At 46.0% G+C, this 21,599-nt stretch overlaps 1 protein-coding gene across 10 annotated transcripts; it reads left to right on the top strand.

The window, feature by feature from the left end:
• Nucleotides 1-396: 396 nt before the first annotated feature.
• Nucleotides 397-13,105, top strand: LOC100335553 (zinc finger protein 415). Of its 10 annotated transcripts, none has more exons than XM_059877198.1 (6): nt 397-437; nt 1,090-1,294; nt 3,283-3,355; nt 6,884-7,010; nt 8,246-8,356; nt 10,111-13,105. In XM_059877198.1, exon 6 carries the CDS (start codon nt 10,301-10,303, stop codon nt 11,558-11,560), a length of 1,260 nt encoding a protein of 419 aa, XP_059733181.1. In that variant the 5' UTR covers nt 397-437; nt 1,090-1,294; nt 3,283-3,355; nt 6,884-7,010; nt 8,246-8,356; nt 10,111-10,300; the 3' UTR covers nt 11,561-13,105. The 10 variants fall into 10 exon arrangements, with proteins under 10 accessions (XP_059733181.1, XP_059733177.1, XP_059733176.1 ...); XM_059877194.1 differs by having other exon boundaries at nt 8,246-8,376; XM_059877193.1 differs by lacking the exon at nt 8,246-8,356 and adding an exon at nt 5,368-5,476.
• The last annotated feature ends 8,494 nt before the right edge of the window (nt 13,106-21,599 follow it).

Below are 21,599 nucleotides of genomic sequence, written 5' to 3'. Positions count from 1 at the left end.
TCACATCACATTTTTAATCACATCCCTAGCTGACTACTGGAAAAACCATAGTTTGTTTATAGGGACCTTTGTTGGCAACGTGATTCCTTTGCTTTTTAATACACCATCTAGTTCTACCATAACTCTCCTTCCAAGGAGCAGTTTTTTTTTATTTCCTGGCTGCAGTCACCTTTAGCAGTGATTCCAGTATTAAACTGTTTCCTCCGCTCGCTGCGCCGCGACGCCGCACCCCTCCCGCCGCGCCGGGGCGCCCCGCCCCTCCGCGCAGCGAGGTTCGGCCTCACCTTTCAAAGGCCCTATGCTGGTCCGGCTTCCCTTCACCAACGACCCCCTGACGGCCTGACCCCGCCTGCAGGCCGTTCAGCTATTTGTCTGCGCGTGCGCGCACCGTGACCCACGCGGAAGCGGAGAGCGGCGAGTGGAGGTCCCAGCGCAGCGTGAGTTTCTGTCTTTGGCGTCAAACCTGCCTCTCGCAGTCTCCTTTTCTTTGTAATCCGGGTCTGAGGGTTGCTATTGACTCTAAATCTAAATCTAAATCGCCGCTCCCGCCCCACCACCCCCAGCAAATTCAGACGTCTCCGGAAGCGGGGAAGGGGCGCCTGGCTTTTGGTTTAAAGTCCGCACTTAAGCCGGTTCCTGCTTTTGAAACACGAAACTCTGCGTTTCGCACCTTTTTCCGGCTTAAAACCGTTTACTGACCTCACGGACCCCTCTACCCTTTCTGCACCACATACAATTCCATTAGGCGAGGTGGTTTATTCGCTCCGCGTTCTTCAGCCCCTCCTTCTCGGGCCCTGGAGGCCTCGCCGGCCGCCCCTCTCCGGGAGAGGTCGCGTTCTCTCCCGGGTCCTGGGATTCTGGAGAGCCCGCGCCGCTCCTGAGACACCCTCTCTCCCAGCGCTCTATACTCACGTCTCCTAAGGCCGGTCCTTCTGCCCTTCAGAGTGACCTTTCCCCTGATCCCTGGTCGGGGGAGGTGACCTGAGCCAGCCACGTGACACCCATGGTTCTTCGGCCCCAAATACCACCCGCTGGAATTTGGCTCTTGCGGGAGGGCCTTTCTTATTCAGTCTCCTACCCTGTAAATAGTGGGCGGAAGGCGGGATCAGGAGAAGCAGAGACAGCGACTCCTAGAGAAATGGAAAATTGAGAAAAGCATGGACAAGCGATGGCAGTGAAGAGGATTGTGAGGAACTTGGAAGAGACAGCTTCATGAAAGAGAATGAGCCTTGAAGGGAGCGGGTGAGGAAAGGAGAGAACTTCAGAGAAAAGCATGGTCTCCGGAGAGTTAAGGGTGAGCAACATAGGGAGGTGTGGTTGTTCATTCCTACTCTTTGCGACCCCTGTATCTCCCAGAGTTTTCTCAAATCCCTGTCTGTTGAGTCCAGGGATGGTATCTCACCATCTCATCCCCTGCCGCCCCCTTCTATAGCCTTCAAGGGAGAGGGTCTGTAAATCAGGGGTCCCAAAGAGGGCGACAGTGGAGAGGCAGTTCTCACAAACAGCCCGCAAAGGGGATACAAGAGTTGGGACCTTGGCTTACAGAGCAACAATATCCTGGTGGGAGAGAAAGGGGACTCCTAGAGATTGGAGGAGCTGAGAAAAAAAGCGAGCCGAAAGGAAGCATAGCCACTTGGGAGTGCCAGAGAGTTGGAAGGAAGGGAGGGCAGAGATGGAGGAAGAAAGGCAGAAATACAGGGAGACCGAGGATCACCAGGGAGGTTGGATAGAAAGTAACTTGAAGGCGAACATATGGCAGAGAGAGGGGGGATAGGAGGCAGGGAAGAAGTAGAGAGGAGAACGGGCACAGCAGGAGAGCAGAGAAAGGGAGACGTAGAAAGAAGTAGGGAAACAGATCAACCAAATGGAGTGGAAACAGCTAGTGTGCAGGTGATGATGGGGACTAGATCCAGAAGAGTGCTCAATCAGTTGGGTAAGAATTATTAAGTCTTGCTTCTTTAAATTATACAGATAAGAATGAGAATTGCAAAACTTCTGTCTGTGAGGCATGTGTATTTTGTAATTATTTGTATTAAAAGAGCATGCATGTGTAGAGCCTGTTGAGGTGCGGGCTGCGGCAGTAACTTGATTCTCTCAGGTGTGGGTCACCCCCTTCACTATTCCTGGTGAGGAGTAGAGGTTATGTGAGAGAAGAAATGGGGCAAGAACTGACTGACTCTTACTACATGATGCCTTTTCAAGGAACTTTAAACATGTTCTTTGTGATGGTTTTACTTTTGGCTTTCTGCTTTCTTTACATTTAATTATTTTTGTAGCTTGGGATAAAGACTTGTTCGTTCAATAGCAACTTTCTTGTAAACAATTTTGGAGATTTGTCTCACTTGGGATAACTTGGATGAATGTAGAGAATATTATGGTAAGTGAATTAAGATAGACAGGGAAAGACTGGTATTATATGTCCTTCCATTATATGGAATGTAAAAAAAATGAAACTCACTAGTACCAGAGGGTAGGATGGTGGTCATCTGGGGCTGGAAGGTCGGGAAGATGGCAAGATGTTGGTCAAAAGCTACAGACTTTGAGTTGTGAAATGAGTGCGTCCTGGGGAGGTGTGTGCAGCACGCTGACCATAGTTAATCCTGTTCTGTTACTGCATGCTGGGAATTTGTCAGGAGAGTACCTCGTCAGTGTTGTCACCACAGATAGAACATGGGGATTTGGACGTGATGGATGTGTTGCTTAGTGGTTTGTTATAAATATTTCATGGTGTACACGTGTCACAGGGTGTATGGTATATGTACACATAACCCTTTCATTAGTCGTTTCTCCCCCATCAGACATGCTTCTCCCCTATCAGATACTCTCCTCCCCCATCAGACATGCTCCTCAGGTTCTCGTGTGGGGCCTCGCCCCAAGAATGTGCACAGGCCGCAGATGATTCCGATCTGGATCCTGCATTGAGCACCAGGGCTCTTAGCCTCCACTTCTGAGACTCAGATCATGCCCTGGGAGAGGGGAGGGCGCTCTGCTCTCAGTGGGGCTGGACCAGGGCCTGTTGTGTGACCTGAAGGGCATCATGTGGTCATCGGAGGTGACCGTGCTGCTGTGTGCATGATGCCTCACCAGGAGGCGAGTGTTATCCGAGGGAAAGTGTGGGAAAGTCCCGTGTTGGTCTCTGTGCGGGAGTTGGCTGTCCTGAGTACCTCCTGAGACAGTGGGCACAGAGGACTGTCTGTTCCCCATGGTGGGGGCTTCCCTGTGTGTGTGGTTGGGTCTAAACATTAAATAGCATGTTTTCCACCTTCTTGATACCCCATGAAGACTCCTGTTACTTGAGGAAGCCCAGAAGAGGAGGAAGAGGAAAGAATAGGAGTCAGGCATGGCTCTTTCTCAGGTAAGGTTGTATTCTCAGTGGATTCTCAGTCTGTCCTTCCTGAAATGCCCTTCCCTGGACTCGCTAATCGTGTCTGACTCTGAAGTGTCCTGTTTGAGTCCTATACATGCACACTCACCCGGGGCCTTTCCCTCAGGCTTTGTCGTCTCCACTTAGATCTCGTCTCCCCATGACCCGGTGACCTGGCCCTTGTGAGGAGGCTCCCCTGGGCGCTGTCCTGGGCAGGGCTTCTCACCCACGGGTTGGAGATGGAGTTTCAGTGCTGTTGGGCAGCAGCGATTGCTTAGGGTCCATCTCGATTCCTTGTCTGCCTTCTGTCAACCAGGATAAGGAAGCTGCACGCTAGACGTAAGGTATTAACATGCACAGTACCTGCTAAAATCTGGAAAAGAGGCCAACAAGGGGAAATCAGATCTGAATTTTTATAGGACATTTAAAACTAAATGAGGACCTCCTTGAAAATCTGAAGTGTTTGGAAATGGAATGGAAAGTTCAGAAACAAACCTCAGATGTAGAGAGTGTTTTATTACAGCGTCTACTTTAAACTATGAAATATAGTTTGCTAATTTTTTTTTCTTCTTTTTTGGCCATATGATGCAGGGTCTTAGTTCCCTGAGGAGGCATTAAACCCGAAACCCAGTGGTGGAAGTGTGGGATCTTAACCAGTGAACTGACAGGGAATTCCCCCAACTTTCCCAGTCTTCACGCAATATTTGGTCATGGAGTAAAAAGATAAACATTGGATTTTGTTAATAACTACATCCCTTACGTTAAGGATAAAACCATATTACTATTTTTTTTAATATATTTAAAAAATATATATCGGCTGTACTGATCTTCATTGCAGCAGTGGCTTTTATCTAGTTCTGGTGTGTGGTGGCCACTCTTTAGTTGTAGTGTATGAGTTTCTCATTACGGTGGCTTTTCTTATCTTGCAACACAGACTGTAGAGCGTGCTGGCTTCAGTAATTTCACCAGCTGGGCTCTACAGCTCTTGCTCAGAAATTGAGGCTCATGGGCTTAGTTGCCCCTCAGCATGTGGGATCTTATCGGATCAGGGGCCACTCATATTATTTTTTAAATCTGTATATTATTTTCTGCTTGTATTTTTTTTTTTTTTTTTTTGAGCTAGCATAAGATAATGTCGAGGACTTCCCTGGTGGTACAGTGACTAAGAATGTGCCTGCCAGTGTAGGGTGCATGGATTCCACCCCAGGGCCAGGAAGATGCCTCAGAGCAACTAACCCCATGCGCCACAACTGCTGAGCCTGTGCTCTAGAGCCCGGGAGCCATAACTCCTGAAGCCTGCACACTCTAGAGCATGTGCTCAAAAACAAGAGAAGCCACTGCAATGAGAAGTCCGGGCATTGCAGCCATAAGTACAGAAAGTGTGCTCACAGCAACAAAGACCCAGCAAAACCAAAATAAGTAAGCTTTAAAAAAGACAGAGAATGCTGACAAATTACTGAAGTTTAATTGATTCCTTTTTAATGTCCCAAAGATGCTGAAATACACATGAATAAAAGAAGACAGGAGTATCATCCCAGAATGTGTCAAAAGGCATCTTTCTGGAGAAGGGAACGGCCACCCACTCCAGTATTCTTGCCTGAAAATCCCATGAACAGAGGAGCATAGCAGGCTACCATGAGGTCGCAAAGAGTCTGACATGACTGAGTATCTAAACAACAAAAACCTCCACACACTGGAGAGTGAGCTCTGAAAAACAAATCTAAACCTCTGATTTACCTCCTGCAGGTTCTTCAGTGACTTCCAGGTACTCTTGGAATAAAGTCCTAAATCCAAAGACCTTGTAGAAAGCAGCCTCTACCTGGCATCACCGCTCTTTTTGCTGTGTCCCAGTCAGACTGACTGGCTTTCTGTTCACTGAATACCTTCCTGCCTCAGAGCCAGCACTCAGGCTGTACTCCCTGGTTGCATCAGTCTTCCACTTCCCACCTTGCCAATCCAAGTGTTTCTCCCTCACGGATACCTTGTCTGATTTATTGATGTAGGTCAAGACTTTCTGTTAAATCTTCTCTCAGCACCAGGCCTGTTTCAGAGCACATATAACGATAGTGATGTTAAAATTATGGATGTAATTGGCCGGCTGGCTGCTAGATGGTAAGCTCCATCATGTTCACTGCTATATTCCCACTTTGGGGCCCAGAGTTGACGCTCAGTAAATTTTGATTGAAAGAAAAAAGTAAAGACAACTCTTCCTTGTTTCAACCAGTTGTGTGTTTATGTGTGCATGTGTGAGTGCATGGATCTGTAATTGCATGGTTTTATTACAGAACATCATCTCATAAGTACGTTTTATGCTTTGTAGCGGTTGAAATTGTATCTTAAGTGTTTTCCACGGCCTTAAGTTTTTTCTGCCTCAGCACATGACTGATGGAAATAGTGGTAAGATTATTGACATTGTGTGGGTTGGTGGGGAGAGGGGGTGACCCTATACAGTAACCATTTATCTGATAGTCGTGTCTGCCTCTTTGCGACCCAGTAGACCATAGCCCTTCAGGCTCCTCTGCCCCTGAAATTCTCCAGGCAAGAATACAGGAGTGGATTGCAATGCCCTCCTCCAGGGGGATCTTCCCCATGCAGATATCAGCCGCATGTCACTTCCATTGCAGGCAGATTCTTTACTGCTGAGCCTCTGGGGAAGCCCAGATACCTACATATTATACTGTATATTATACTCTTCCCTGGCATTCAGAAGAAGGCATATAGTAAATTAATTTGTGAATATTTTTCTCTCTGTATACAATGTCCATCATTTCTTGGCTGACAAAAGATCTAGGATTCTACACCTTCATTGCTGTTCAGCTTTCTTGAACTTGTTTCAGGTATTCTCAGAAAACTCTCTGTGGATGCACTTTCCTGCTCTAGTACTTGACTCATTGGTTCCTTAGATTCAGTTGTCTCTCCCAACCACCTGACCTCAGGTGCTGTTGCCTCATTTCTTAACTGTTTGATCTGAGCAATTCCTTAGAATGACAAAGTTTTCTCCCCAGTAAGATGGACACGGATCTTTCTCTAATGTGCTGTCATGTTGATAAGTTCGTCCGTGTAAAGTCTTTAGAGTAATGCTTAGTGTGTAGAAAGTGTTGAAACACCTGTCATCAGTGTAATGATGTCATAATCATCACAGTGTGTGTTCTTTTAAAGCCACTGTGGACTTTGTCGTCTCTGAAGACACCAGTCTTGTTATAACTCATCTAGATAGTGAATATCACTTAGTGTGTAGAGTGTAACAATTCTGCCTAGACAACTCACTGATTGAATTTTATTTGTATATTCTTCATGTATTGTCCACACAAGTGACAAATTCATATTGATTGGAAGATGTCATACTCTTATGCAACAACAGGAAATTAGAGACCGACAGTTTGTTCCAAATAGCTTTTAATGGATCTGTCATAATATTACATTACCTGAATTGATCCTTATCCCTCTCACCTTTTCTCATTTCATGTGAAAATAAGAATCCTCCTCAGCGCCTGTTAGTGAAATGTGCTTTCATTTCAGACACAGTTGACCATCAAGGATGTAGACATCAAGTTCACTCCAGAAGAGTGGGAATGCCTGGACCCTGCTCAGAGGGCCTTGTACTGGGACATGATGGTGGAGACCTACAGGAACCTGCTGTCTGTGGGTGAGGATCACTTCCCTGTGAAGTTGGAATCTGGTTTGGGGTATCTCTGCATTTTCCCTCTGTGTCTCTTGGGAGCCCCTGTTTTGCTTGACTGAGTTCGTAGCCTTGTTGATTCAGACTTCAAAAAATTTCCTGATTGGCATCAGGAATTTAAGCTTGTCCTTTCTTCAGGTAATCTACCCACTGTATGATACACAGTCTTCCACAGCTTGAGTATTTATAAAGCTGATTTCGATCTTTGAAATATCCAATTCCCTATTTTCTACTCCTGTGTTCTTGGTTCAGTAGTTCCTGGAAAGGAACTAGATACATGGATGCCTGTGTGCTCAGTTGGTACAGTCGTGCCTGACTCTTTGCAACCCAGTGGACTGTAGCCCTCCAGGATCCTATGTCCATGAGATTCTCCCAGCAAGAATGCTGGAGTGAGTTGCCATGCCCTCTTCCAGGGAATCTTCCCCACATGGGGATAGAACCCACATCTCCTGCATGGCAGGTGGACACTTTACCTTTGAGCCTCAGGGAAGCCCAGGTATCTGCATATTATACTTTATATTATACTGTTTCCTGTGCATTCAGAAGGACACTGATAGTAAATTAATTTGTGAATATTTTTCTGTCCATCTGTAATGTCCATCACTTCTTGGCTGACGAAAGAGGTGGGATTCTACACCTAGCAATGCAGGAGGCACAGGGTCTAGGTCCTCTCTAAAGCAGGCCTCTGAGCTTGCTTCTAGTTTGGCTGGACATTGCCCTGACTGTGAGTGCCCTGACTGCCTGCTGTGAGTGCAAGGCTTGCAGCACCAGAGATAAGACAGGGGACGAATATTGAGATTGTCGAGCCCTTGGGGGGCCCTGGCCTACTTAGCTGCAGGCTTAGCAATATTGTAAGTTTTGTAAGACAAACAAATAGCATTAACATGCAACCAGAGCTGCTATTTGCTCACAGGTTCCTGATGATATCAGTTAGTGTCCTGGGATTATAAATGGGAACCCAAAACTGCAATCTTTGAAGTCTCACCCACGGCTGTAACAGGCTGCCTGGGATCTTTTCTTCACTTGGTCTCTAGTTGCGCTGTACCGCAGGACTTCCCACTGCTGTTTGAGTCTGGATGTTGGTCAGAACCCAATTTGGTGTTGTATCTTGCTGTTTCTACTTCTCTTTGCTTTTATTGTTAGCATATTGAAAGTTAGCTAGATAATTCTATAATAAGAATTTGTGTTATTTATTTCTACAGAATGAATGGCTTATTTTGTTAACAAATCTTTGAACCTGAGACGAAAGTGACAACTTCTGCAAAACTTTGATTGGCCCTGTGAGCAGTATTTGTGAGACAAAATGCCACTCTGTAAGAAGAAAGAGGTTAAGGTTGATGAAGTTTTTATTCCCTAATGCAAAGATTTGCCTTTCTACTAGTTATCTAATACATGGGACGTCCTCACTGGATGGTGTGAGAATTGGAACCTTAAATTAAAGAGGGCTGTACCCTTAGAAGTTACTGAATGTTTGTGATTCTCACTCGTTGAGAAAAGATAAGAATCTGCTTTGCTGGATGAGAGGCTAAATCCTTCTCTCTCCTACCATGAGGTACATAAAATGAAAGTGAAAGTCACTCAGTCGTGTTGGACTCCTTGCGACCCCATGGACTATAGAGTCCATGGAATTCTCCAGGCCAGAATACTGGAATGAGTCACCTTTCCCTTCTCTATGGGATCTTCCCAACCCAGGAATCGAACCCAGACTTCCAAATTGCAGGAGGATTCTTTACCAGCTGAGCCTCTGTCATCCCCTTCTCCTCCTACCTTCAATCTTTCCCAACGTCAGGGTCTTTTCCAATGAGTCGGTTGTTTGCATCAGGTGGCCAAAGTATTGGAATTTCAGCTTCGGCATAAGTTATAAGGGCTACTCTCTAGTTGCACACGTGGGCCCCTCATGTCAGTGCTTTCTCTTTTTGTGGTATGTGGGCTCTGTGCGTGTGCTCAGTAGTTGTGAATCCTGAACTTGAGAGTACAGGATCTTCAGTTGGGGCCCACGGGCTTAGTTGCTCCGAGGCATGTGGGAACTTCCTGGATTAGGTGTGTGCCCTGCATCAGCAGGCAGATTATTCACCTCTGAGCCACAGGGAGGCCCCAAAACTTGTTCCTTTACATGTATCTTGGAGCCAATGAACTGAGTAAATTAAAGTTACTGTATAGAACAGCAATTGCAATATTGAATGGCCATTATTTAAGCAGATAATGTTTCATTTATTAATTCTTTGTTATTTAAAGATGACGGTCTTTATGTTTTACACAGTATAACTTACATGAAACGCTTCTAGTTATAAAATGCCTGTATGTGTATCTACTGATAGATTTATAGGAGGTATTTAGAAAAGTGTTCTTTCTTTCTTTTTTTTTTTTTTTTAATTGGGAATTACCTGACATTCCAGTGGATAGGATTCAGCACTTTCACTGCAATGATTTTGGTTTTAATCCATGGTCAGGGAACTAAGATCTCATAAGCCCCATGATGTAGGGGGGCAGGGAGACTTTTTTAACAAATTCTTTATTTTATGTTGTCAACTGCCATTTATGTTTTACAATATTCATTAGAATATTTCTTTTGGATTATTTACCATTACACTGTATTTCCTCTTTGATCCTTGCTTACTCAGTCCTGTCTGACTCTTTGTGATCTCATGGACTGTAGCCCTCCAGTCTCCCTGTCCATGGATTTTTACTGTTTTTTCTCCTCAGTTATGAGACAGAAGTGTATTTACTACCAAGTAGAATGAGCTTTGAGGTCATGGTGGGAAAATACCTTTTTCTTTGAGGCCTGACATGAGTTTGCATAAAATGAATGTTTTCCTGATTCTGTCTTTGAAACTTGGCTACCCTAAAATTAATTTGAATTCTATGTGATTGCTGTTTTTGTTTTTGTTTTTTTTTAAAGAATTCTATTCCTTTAGTGTTCCTTATATTTTTAAGTTAATAATTGGGAAGATTAATAATTCTGTTCAGGATGGGTATGACTTTTGGTATAATATCATGTGCTCAACATAAAAGAATTTATTTATGAATTGTAATTAATAGGATACCTATGGTTCTTTATATCTTGTAGGTTTGTCTCGTATACATATGACCAAGAAATTACAAGCAAAAGGAAACAGTGGGAAAGGAGAAATTTTGCAAAGAGTGATGTTTGGAAGAGCTGAAACCTATGAAACAAAAGATTTTTTCCTCAGGAAGAACAGGAAACTGTGCATGGTTTTGAGAGTCTCTGGACAGCTGCTGAAAGAAATGACAAAGGAATGTCTATATCCCATAACAGAAACCTCACTGGTGGAAGAGATCATCAGAGTAGAAATGATGTAGGAGATAAGCCTATTAAAATGCACATATCAAGCTTTCATGATGAATTGCAGATGCTTCAGTCTGAAGGGACACTTTTTGAATGTAGTCAAGTTGTGATGAATATCAACAGTAGTGCCTCAGGTTTGCCACCTCAGAGAATGTGTCGTGTCCATAAAGGCATTTCTCATAAACATGAGAGTGCTGTTATGCATTCCTCGGAACTGGCACCAGACCAGGAATCACACAAGAAAAAATCTTACAAATGTAATGAGTGTGATATAATGTTTCTTCAGGACTCAGAACTCACTAGACATCAAAGAATCCATACAGGAAGGAAACCATATAAAGGTGATGTGTGTGGCAAGGCCCTTAATGATAATGTGAGCCTTGCAGTTCATCAGAGAAATCATACTGGAGTGAAGCCATATACATGTGATGTGTGTGGAAAGGCCTTTACTCGCAGAGAAAGCTGTGCATTTCATCAGATCCTTCATACTGGTGAGAAACCATATAAATGTGATGTGTGTGGAAAGGCCTTTACTTACAAAAAAAGCCATGCACTTCATCAGACCCTTCATACTGGAGAGAAACCATATAAATGTGATGTATGTGGCCGTGGCTATACTCGAAAGTCAAAACTTGAAATTCATCAGAGAATTCATACTGGAGAGAATTCTTATAAATGTGATGTATGTGGCGGTGGCTTTACTGGAAAGAGACATCTTGGAACTCATCGGAGAATTCATACTGAAGAGAAACCTTACAAATGTAATAGCTGTGACAAACGTTTTTTTACACTGTCATCCTTAAATATACATCAGGCAGTTCATACAGGTGAGAAAGCATGTAAATGTAATTTATGTGGTAAAATATTCAGTTCCAGGGTAACTTTGCAGTTCATCAGAGAACTCGTACTGGAGAGAAACCATATAAATGTGAAGTATGTGGCCGTGGCTATACTCGAAGCACACATCTTGCAATTCATCACAGGGTTCATACTGGAGAGAAACCATATAAATGTGATGTGTGTGGAATGGCCTTTACTCGCAAAGAAAGCCGTGCAGTTCATCAGATCCTTCATACTGGAGAGAAACCATATAAATGTGAAGTATGTGGCCGTGGCTATACTCGAAGCACACATCTTGCAATTCATCAGAGGGTTCATACTGGAGAGAAACCATATAAATGTGATGTATGTGGCAAGGCCTTTAGTGTAAATGGAAGCCTTACATCTCATCGGAATATTCGTACTGGAGAGAAACCATATAAATGTGATGTATGTAGTAAGGCCTTTAAGGTAAATGGAAGCCCTTACATATCATCGGAAAATTCATTCTGGACAGAAACCATATAAATGTGATGTATGTGGCAAGGCCTTTAGTTTCAATGCAAGCCTTGCAGTTCATCGAAGAATTCATACTGGAGAGAAACCATATAAGTGTGTTGTGTGTGGAAAGGCCTTTAGACAAACTGCATCCTTTGCAGTTCATCGAAGAATTCATTCTGGAGAGAAACTGAGAGGGTAACATGCAGGAAGGACAGGGGTTTCCAAACAGAGGAAATAGGCTGCAAGTGTCTCTTAAAATTCTGTGTTGCTATGATGACACCTGGTTCCACCTGAACTTAACTTTTCTCTAACCTCTAGCTAAACCTCAAGCATTTTTCTTACAGAAATGTTTTTCTTAAGCTATGTTAATTAAACTATATATTTGCTTTGGAATTGGCCTTTCTTCAAAATGATTCCTCCTAAGACTATCATCAAACCATGGGCTGATGATAGCTCAACAAAACAGTATTCATATCAGTTTTATGGCTAGGGGATGACACACCTCTTGCCATCCTATCTCAAAAATGCATATTGTGGGAGAGGGGCCTACTGAAACTCCCTCAGCCTTGAGGTATCTCTCTTATCTGATGAATAACTTTCTAACCGACATAAAACAGCTTGCTAAAACTAGCAGGGGGGCACTTTCCATCCCCCTTCTGATGTCTATATCAGAAGCTTTCTCTGTCCCTTTTTCACTTTAATAAAACTCTGCTACACAAAAGCTCTTGATTGATCAAGCCTGGTCCCTGGTCCCAAAGCTAAATCTTCAGAGATCACAAATCCCACACTATTCATGATATCAGAACCTTACAAATGTTAGAATTGTGACAAAGGTTTTAGTGCACAGCCAGCCTTAACTCACCATCAGGCAGTTCATCCAGGAGAGAAAGCATAGAAATGTGATGTATGGCTGGTGCTTGAAATGACCATCATAGGAAGCATCAGATAATTCATAGTAGAGAAAAACATTACATATGGAATAACTGTGAGAAATAGTGCAAATGTAATGAGTGTGGCAAAGACTTTAGAGTTCAGGCCTTATAATTCATCAGAGTATTCATACTGTATAGAAAGCATACAAATGAAATGAATGTGGCAAAGCTTCTATTTCATGTTCAGCCTTAACTGACCATTGGGCAGTTCATACAGGAGAGAAACTGAAGAGGGAAAAGTTAAAATTTTACCTCCTTCTCCTTCTGCCTCTGTAATTCAGCTTGCTTCTTGCAAAGTCTAAATCACGTAGGTCTCAGAAAGTGGGGACTCACAATACTAGTAACTGGAGCTTATCCCATTCACCCTTGTCCTGCTCTTTGCAATCACCCTAGCCCCTGCAAACCAGCTTAATCATGCCTGTCCATGTAGAAAAACTAACCTCTTTGTTCGGGGCTCAGAGCTTAGAGTGGGCACAGCAGCAAAATAAACCTGAGTTCTCCAACCCCAAAGTGTGGTGCTTGGTTTCTCGAGTACTGGTTTGTGCAGCATTTCTGGAGGCCCTAGCTAGATTCCACCCACATTGGCCCCATGAGTTGCTGGACTGGTGGCTTGGTTGAGTCAGAGTAGAGGAGCCCCGAGTCAAATGAGGAGGTGCACCACCCGATAGTATTCCAGGTTCTCTTTCAGATGGGCATTCCGACTCTCCAGATGGCCAAACCCCAACCAGACTCACCAGGAATGGCCACAGGGTAAGGTAAGGCCTCAGGGCCGGTCCCCAGTTAGGAGGTCCTACCCCAATGGGTAGAAGAGGAGACTGGTCACATCCTTGGGAAGGGAGCATCAGATAGGGAGACCTGGGGACTTGGGAAAAGGGACATATTGTGATAAACTGAGTGATTGTGTATGCATGATTGCTGACTGAAGGAAGTAAAAGTGAGTTCCACTGTCCTCAGAGTATGGAGTCTGAGAGGGTCCAAAACCTGTGGTTCCATGACGACCTCAAAAGGCTGAAAGGTGGTGCCAGTCTCTGGGGGATTTGATCCCTCCCTGTGAGGCTGGTCTAGGTCAGGGATTTATACCGACCTGCCAGTGATAAGAGGCGTCTTAAGTCTCCCTCAGGAGAGCGGCCAGGTGGACAAAAAATGAAGGTGAACGACTGTGCGACCTGATTTGCTGGTACTTCAGGCTCGATTGTGTGGCTTCATGGACTTCATGGCTGTGGAGTCCAAGTGGGCCCTAGCTTGCAGTTTCATGGCGACCTCATATGGCTCAAGAGTGTGTCAGCCTGCGAGACACATCCAGATCAGGGGTTTATACTGATCCGCCAATGCTAAGAGGCACCTAAGTTCCCCCTGGGGACGCAGCCAAATGGGCATCCGAATGGTCTCTTTTGAGGGGGCACCCACCCTTGTTTGTCTCTGTGCCACCGACTCAGGGTGGGATACACAGGGAGGAAAAAATTATTGGTTACCGGTTATTCTGTCGACTGACTCCTTGAGCCAACATCTAAGAGATTAGATTTTCCTCAAAACACTGCCAGGTAGATTAGATTTGTCAACATGGATGGAAGTTCCTATAAGCCAACTGTTTTAGGTTGCATGATAAAGAATTTTAAGAAGGGCTTCTTAGGAGATTACGGAGTCAAGATGACCCTCAGGAAGCTCAATAACATGTGAGCTTGATTGACCATCCTTTGACATTGGATGGCTGCCAGAGAACACTCTCGACCTGCCCACTGTCTAAGCAGTGCACCAGGTAGTCACTGGGACTCCAGGACATCCAGATCAGTTTCCATACACAGACTCCTGGCTTCTAATAGCACAGACCCTGGCCCCATGGGCAAGATTTTGCACAAACGTACAGGAATAGAGTAGGATATTTGTGGCCCAACCACTCAGAAAAAAGAAGCAGCAAAAAACCCTATATTCCAGGGAGATCCAGTGGAACACCCACTACTGCCCCCACCATGCATTCCCCTGACTCCACAAGCCCTGGCACAGCTAGTGCCGGGCCCATTGCCAGACAGTCCACCTCCCTCCGTGTCCCCCTGCATCACCTCATGAGCAAGACTCCAGCCCCGAGCCAGCAGGGAAGCAGCTCTGCTCAGCCGAACAATCTAACCAGCTGGCCACGGCCCGTCAGATGCTGCTGCGAGAAACTCAATGTCCTCAACAAGTGAACAAGGATGGCTTAGTCCAGCCTGGCCGCTCCATCTTCTATTACCAGCCCTTCAGCACTACTGATCTCCTAAACTGGAAACACCATAACCCAGTGTACTCTGATAAACCACAGGCTATGATTGACCTCCTGGAGTCCATTTTCCACACTAATCAGTCTACATAGGACGACTGTTATCAGCTCCTTATGTCTCTCCACCACTGAGGAAAGGTGGTGCATTTTGACAGAAGCCCGAAAATGGCTCCAAAGACAAGCCCCCGCAGAGGGCTTAGATGTAGAAGGATGGGCATAAGAAGTGATGCCAGAGATGAGGCTTTATTGGGATTTCAATACCAGAGAAGGACAAGAAACCCTGGGTTGCTACTGTGATGCCCTTCTACATGGACTTCAAGCGGGAGTCAAAAAGCCCACCAATATGTCCAAAATTACAACGATAATCCTAAAAGTGGATGAGACCCCCACAGATTTCTGTGAAAGACTGTGTGAAGTGTTCCAGACATAGACCCCGTTCGACGCTGAGACAGCTGAGAATCAATGAATGATTGACCCTGGCTTTGTGGCTCAATCCTGTGCAGACATCCAACGAAAGCTCCAAAAACTGGAAGAGTTTGGCTGGTATGAATGCCATACAGCTCCTGGAGGTAACAAATAAAGTCTTTGTGAATCCAGACTGTGAAGCCCAACAAGAAGCAGATAAAAGAATGAAACAGAAAGCAGCCCTGCTAGCAGTGGCACTGAGGAGCTCAGATCAAGTGAAACAGACAGTTTCCTCATGGAAAGGGGAAACTAAGAAGAGACTACCTCTATGCCACGACCAGTGTGCCTATTGCAAAGAGACCAGACACTGGAGGAATGAGTGCCCCCATAGCAGAGGGACATCTAAAGGGTCGAAGAAGTTCAGTCGACCCAGCACAGAGAGGTACCAGCCTGAGCCAACTGTCCAAAACCTTTTCGGCCTGGCTGAAGCAGAATCAGACCAGGGAAGACCGGGCTCTCTTATCCTGGGCCCCCGGGAGCCCACGGTCACAATGCAATTAGGGGGCCAATCAATGACTTTTATGGTGGATACCAGAGCTGAACACTGTGGTAATCACACCTGTGGTTCCCCTCACAGGCCAAACAGCAACTATTGTTGGGACCACAGGGAACATAGCAGCCTGCTCATTTTGCAGGGCCTGTTCGTGTCAGGTAGGGGGCCATCTGGTGACTCATGAATTTCTCTACTTCCCGGAATGCCCCATTCCCCTGCTGGGTAGAGACTTACTGACAAAACTGAGGGCAGAAATCACCTTTGCCTCCAGAAAGCCTGCAAGCCTGACCTTGGGGAGACAGTCGGCTCTGATGATGGCTGTGACCATGCCCAGGGAAGATGAATGGCATCTCTATTGCTCAGGGAGGGAACAAATAAATCCCCCGACTGCTAAAAGAATTCCGTGATGTCTGGGCAGCAGGGGCTCAGGTTTGGCCAGAAAGTATATGCACATTGTAGTGGACCTGAGGCCAGGAGCCACTCCTGTTAGAAACAATATCCAGTACCACGGGAGGCACGCCTGGGAATTCAGCACCACATCCAGCGCCTATGAGATGCCAAGATCCTAATCGAATGTCAGTCTCCCTGGAACACTCTGCTCTTACCAGTCAAAAAGTCTGGAGAGAACGACTACCGCCCCCCACCCCACCCCACCCCCACCCCCACCCCCACCCCCACTGTTGACCTTTGCGCTGTCAACAATGCAGTCATCACCAAATCGATACACTCTCCTGAGTCTCTTACAGGCTCAGACAAGCTGGTTCCCCTGCCTGGATCTCAAGGATGCATTCTTCTGGCTCCGACCAACCAACCAATCAGCCCTTGTTTGCCTTTGAATGGGAAGATCCACACACTGGGAGAAAGACACAGCTGACTTGGACCCGACTGCCACAAGGCTTCAAAAACTCACCTACCCTATTTGGTGAAGCTCTGGCTGTGGACCTTGCTGCATTTCTCGGAAAAACTTTCAACTGCACCCCACTCCAGTATGTCGATGAGCCGTTGCTAGCCAGTCCCACCCAGGGAACTGCTGGAGGCACCAAAGGCCCCCTGGCTCTACTCTCCACCACAGGGTACAAGGTATCATGGGAAAAGGGCATCGGGCCCTCGGACATGAGAGGAAGCAAGCCATCTGTTCAATAGCTCGGCCAAACACCAAGAAAGAAATCAGTGAGTTCCTTGGGACTGCTGGATTCTGCCAGGTCTGGATACTGGGTTTCTCTGAAATTGCCAAGCCTTTGTTTAAAGCCACAGCAGGGTCTGATATGGACCCCCTGGAGTGGGGACCTGAACAGGAAAAGGCCTTTAAGAAGATAAAGAGAGTCTTGACCAGTGCTCCAGCATTAGGGCTACCGGATGTGACACAGGACTTTACCCTCTTTGTACATGAAAAAGTCACACTGCACTGGGGGGTCCTCACACAAACAGTTGGGCCATGGCAATGCCCAGTCACATACCTGTCCAAACCACTGGATCCAGTGGCTGCAGGATGGCCGCTATGCCTCTGGGCATTAGCTGTCACTGTGGTTTTGATCAGAGAAGCAGATAAGCTTACTCTAGGACAAAATATAAATGTAAAGGTTCCTCATGCTGTTACTGCCCTGATGAATAGCCAGGGGCATAAGTGGCTGACCAACTCCAGGATGACTCACTATGAAGAAATGCTTTGCAAAAACCCACAGGTCCAACTCGAGACTGTGCGGACACTGAACCCCGTCACCTTTTTACCTACAGAAGCGGGGATTCTCAATCATAACTGTGAGGAGCTCATAGATGAAATTTACTCGAGCAGGCCGGACCTGACGGACACCCCTCCAGAACCCAGAACTGGAACAGTTCACTGACGGAAGCAGTTTCATCCAAGACGGGCAGCACAAAGCAGGCTCTGCCATAACAACAACTGACGAGGTAGTGAAGGCCGAGGCCTTTCCACAAGGGTGGTCACCGCTGCGGGCTGAGCTATGGGCACTCTCCCAGGCACTATGGCACGCCGAAGGGAAAGGAGTCAACTTCTATACTGAGGCAAGGTATGCCTTTGCTACTTTACATGTACATGGAGCCATTTATAAAGAAAGGGGACTATTGACAGCGGGAGGAAAGGAGATTTAAAAAAAAAGAAATCCTTCAGCTGTTAGAAGTAGTTTGGAAGCCTTCCCAAGTGGCAGTCATCCATTGTAAAGGCCATCAGCGAGGAACTGATCCAATCAGCAATGGGAATCGGTTGGCGACCAGGCAGCCAAGGAGGCAGCAACCCATCCGAGCCCCACAGTGGGCCCCGAGTCAATCTTTAAGGTCCTCTTGGCACCAGAATTGCCTCCATCCCCGAGATATACCAAGAAAGAACATCAATGGGCTCTAAATGAGGGAGGAATAAAAGAAAAGGAGGGCTGATGGAAGCTCCCACACCAAAGACTCTGTCTCCAGCAATACAGAAATCCAGCTGGAGAAACATCATGAGAAAACTCGTTTAGGAAAAACTGTGCTGGAGAGCTTACTGAGCCACTATTTCTTTCCTAAGCTCCCAACCCTGTGTGCCCAGATCAGTGCTAGATGTGTGGCTTGTGTGCAAAACAACACCAGGCAACAACCAAGACCCAGCCCTGGGGTGCTGACCATTGGGACACTGCCCTTTGAAGATCTAGAAGTGGACTTTACTGAAGTCAAGCCCTGCAGGGGCCATAAGTATTTCCTTGTGGTAGTCTGCACCTACTTGGGATTGGCTGAAGCCTTCCCCACGTGCACTGAACGGGCACGAGAAGTGGCCAAGGCCCTGTGAAGAGACATGATCCCAAGGTATGGGCTGCCTCTCTCCACAGAGTCTGACAATCGGCCAGTTTTTGTGTCTGGGATAATCCAAACTCTATCCAGGACACTGGGAATCAAATGGAAGCTTCACACTGCTTACAGGCCACAAAGCTCAGGGAAAGTTGAATGCATGAATTACACCCTCAGAACTACATTACCTAAACTCTTTCAGGAGACCAGTTATCTTGGATCGACATGTTACCCCCCAGCCTTACTCCAAGCCCGATACACCCTGAGTCCTCAGGCTATTCTCCCTTTGAGATCTTATATGGGAGAAAACCCCCAGGGATAGGAAAACTCAAGGGAAACCCCCAACAACTAGCTGACCTGGAAATGTCCCAACACCTCCGGATCCTGGGAAAAGTCTTCCACCGTGTTGCCTGAGAAACCTTAGAAAGGACACCCATTCCTTGGGGCAACTGGGTTCATCCCAATCACCCAGGAGATGAGGTATGGGTTAAAGATAGGAAAAAACAACCACGTCAGCAAGTTGGGACAGGCCCTCACACGGTTGTCCTGGCAAGCCCTACTGCTGTTAAAGTTACAGGCATCATCCCTTGGATCCACCACACCAGAGTCAAGAAGGCAGCGGCTTCCTGTAATGAGGACACCTAGAAAACAGTTCGGGACCCTGAAAATCCCCTCAAGGTCTGGTTCCAAAAGCAATGGTCCTCACTTATGAAAGATGCTGATCCCTGCTCTAGTCACTCCAGAAGCTGACTAGTCCACGCAAGGCAGAAGCTTGAGGCTTCTTCAGCCTTGCTCCAGCCACACTCCAGCAGCTGTTTGGTCAACGCATGGCAGAAGCTTAAGGATCTGGCTATCAAAATATCAATGGATATTTATTGTCAACCCTGGCCTCTATCTCTGATTGGTATTATTGCTGTGCTCTTTGCTACAGGACTGGCTTCAGTCACAGCCCAGGACTGGGATTTGGGTCAGAAGCTGCAGTTAGCGCTCTGTTATCTCATCATAGTGGGAAGCCTCATTCTTATTAGATGTCTCTTATGATCAATTCTCCAAACTAAATTGCTCCACGGTATAACTGACCCCCTTCACAATAGGTTCAGTTGCTATAGCCATGACAACCCAAAGATGCAGAGAAAACCTTTTTCTCATGTTCAGTTATCTGTTATGTGCAGGTTGTTTTGCAGCCTTTTGATGTCCCTTGCTGTAACAGATGGTGCCGTTCCTTATCCATCATGCACCTGTCAACATTACAGACAACCCTTGGAAAATCGCTTACTTAACGATCAGCTAAAACAATGTATAGATAGCCAATCCCATAGGCTGATCACCTACTGCCTTCATAACCATGTGATGTTTATCCAGGGCCCTGGTGCCAAAAATGTTTTCCAGTTATGCCACCACTGCTGCTACCTTTCCCCCACTAGAGGATCCAAACCCTGGGTGGTATTCTGACACCATGGCATTGCCACCATGCCCCCACACCTCCATCTACCCCCAAATGCCACTAAGATGTTACACACAGAACAGCTCTCTGTCTGCCAAATAAATGGAAAAACCTACTGGACAAGGACAATAATGCAGACAAATGAAATCACGGACCAACTTTGCCCTAAAAATCAGCCTCTGCCAGTTGGCAGTAGTATGACCGAGGTTACAGAGTTAACTCCCCCTTAGACCCTTGTCTGTACCAGGTTCTCAATGCAACTCATCACCTTCTAAATGACACCAACCCCCAGCTGGCCAGGGATTGCTGGCTTTGCTCGTCCTTAGGAGCTCCACGGTATTTAGCTAAACCAGTACCATTGAATATTGCAACAGCCATTGGAACTCCTATAGATCCACCCTTACAAGGGCCAGTCTTTTTTTTTTTTTAATATAAATTTATTTATTTTAATTGGAGGCTAATTACTTTACAATATTGTATTGGTTTTGCCATACATCAACATGAATCCACCATGGGTGTACATGTGTTCCCCATCCTGAACCCCCCACCATCTTCCCTCCCCGTACCATCCCTCTGGGTCATCCCAGTGCACCAGCCCCAAGCATCCCGTATCATGCATCGCACCTCGACTGGTGATTCATTTCATATATGATATTATACATGTTTCAATGCCATTCTCCCAAATCATCCCAACCTCGCCCTCTCCCACAGAGTCCAAAAGACTGTTCTATACATCTGTGTCTCTTTTGCTGCCTCGCATACAGGGGTTATCATTAAGGGCAATGGAGTTAACTCAAAAGGTTCCAGAATGCTTTAAATGATGGGGGAATTGAACCTGTAGGCAGTTTAGCCAGGGACCAATGTAATCATGGATGAGTGGCCAACTCGTCCTCCCACAGACACAATATGGTGCCGCCCCATCAAGGCCTTTTCTTTGTTTGTGGGACAGATGCTTACTTATGTCTACCAATCAATTGGACGGGTATCTGCACCTTAGCTTACCTCACTCCCCAGATGAATATTGTCCCTAACAACCAGACTCTCGTCGTACCTCTGACAGCACATCCGTGGTCAAAAAGAGCCATCCAGTTTATACCCCTACTAGTTGGTTGGGAAATTATGGCTGGGATAGTTATAAGAATAGGAGGAATTGCTTCATCAACCACCTTCTACCATACACTGACCAAGGATTTCACAGAAGACATTGAGAGAGTAGCCACATCTTTAGTGGCTTTACAAGACCAACTAGATTCCCTGGCTGAGGTGGTTTTACAGAATAGGAGAGGGCTTGACCTACTGACAGCCGAACAGGGAGGACTCTGCCTCTTCTTGAATGAAGAATGCTGCTTTTATGTAAACCAATCAGGAATGGTCAGGGACATAGCCCAACGGCTAAGGGAATGAATCAAAAAAGGAGACAGGAACTAGCGAATTCTTAGGCTAACTGGAACAGTATCTGGAGCTGGGGCATCATGGCTTCTCCCTTTACCCAGTCCTCTCTTCATGTTCTTTGTGGTGCCCTTGTTTGGCCCTTGTATTCTCAATGCAATTACACAGTTCATAGCCTCT

Source organism: Bos taurus, chromosome 18, assembly GCF_002263795.3.
Source record: "Bos taurus isolate L1 Dominette 01449 registration number 42190680 breed Hereford chromosome 18, ARS-UCD2.0, whole genome shotgun sequence".
Lineage (NCBI taxonomy): Eukaryota > Metazoa > Chordata > Mammalia > Artiodactyla > Bovidae > Bos > Bos taurus.
The sequence above is the reverse complement of the archived record's forward strand: the minus strand, read 5'-3'. Positions and strand labels throughout refer to the sequence as shown.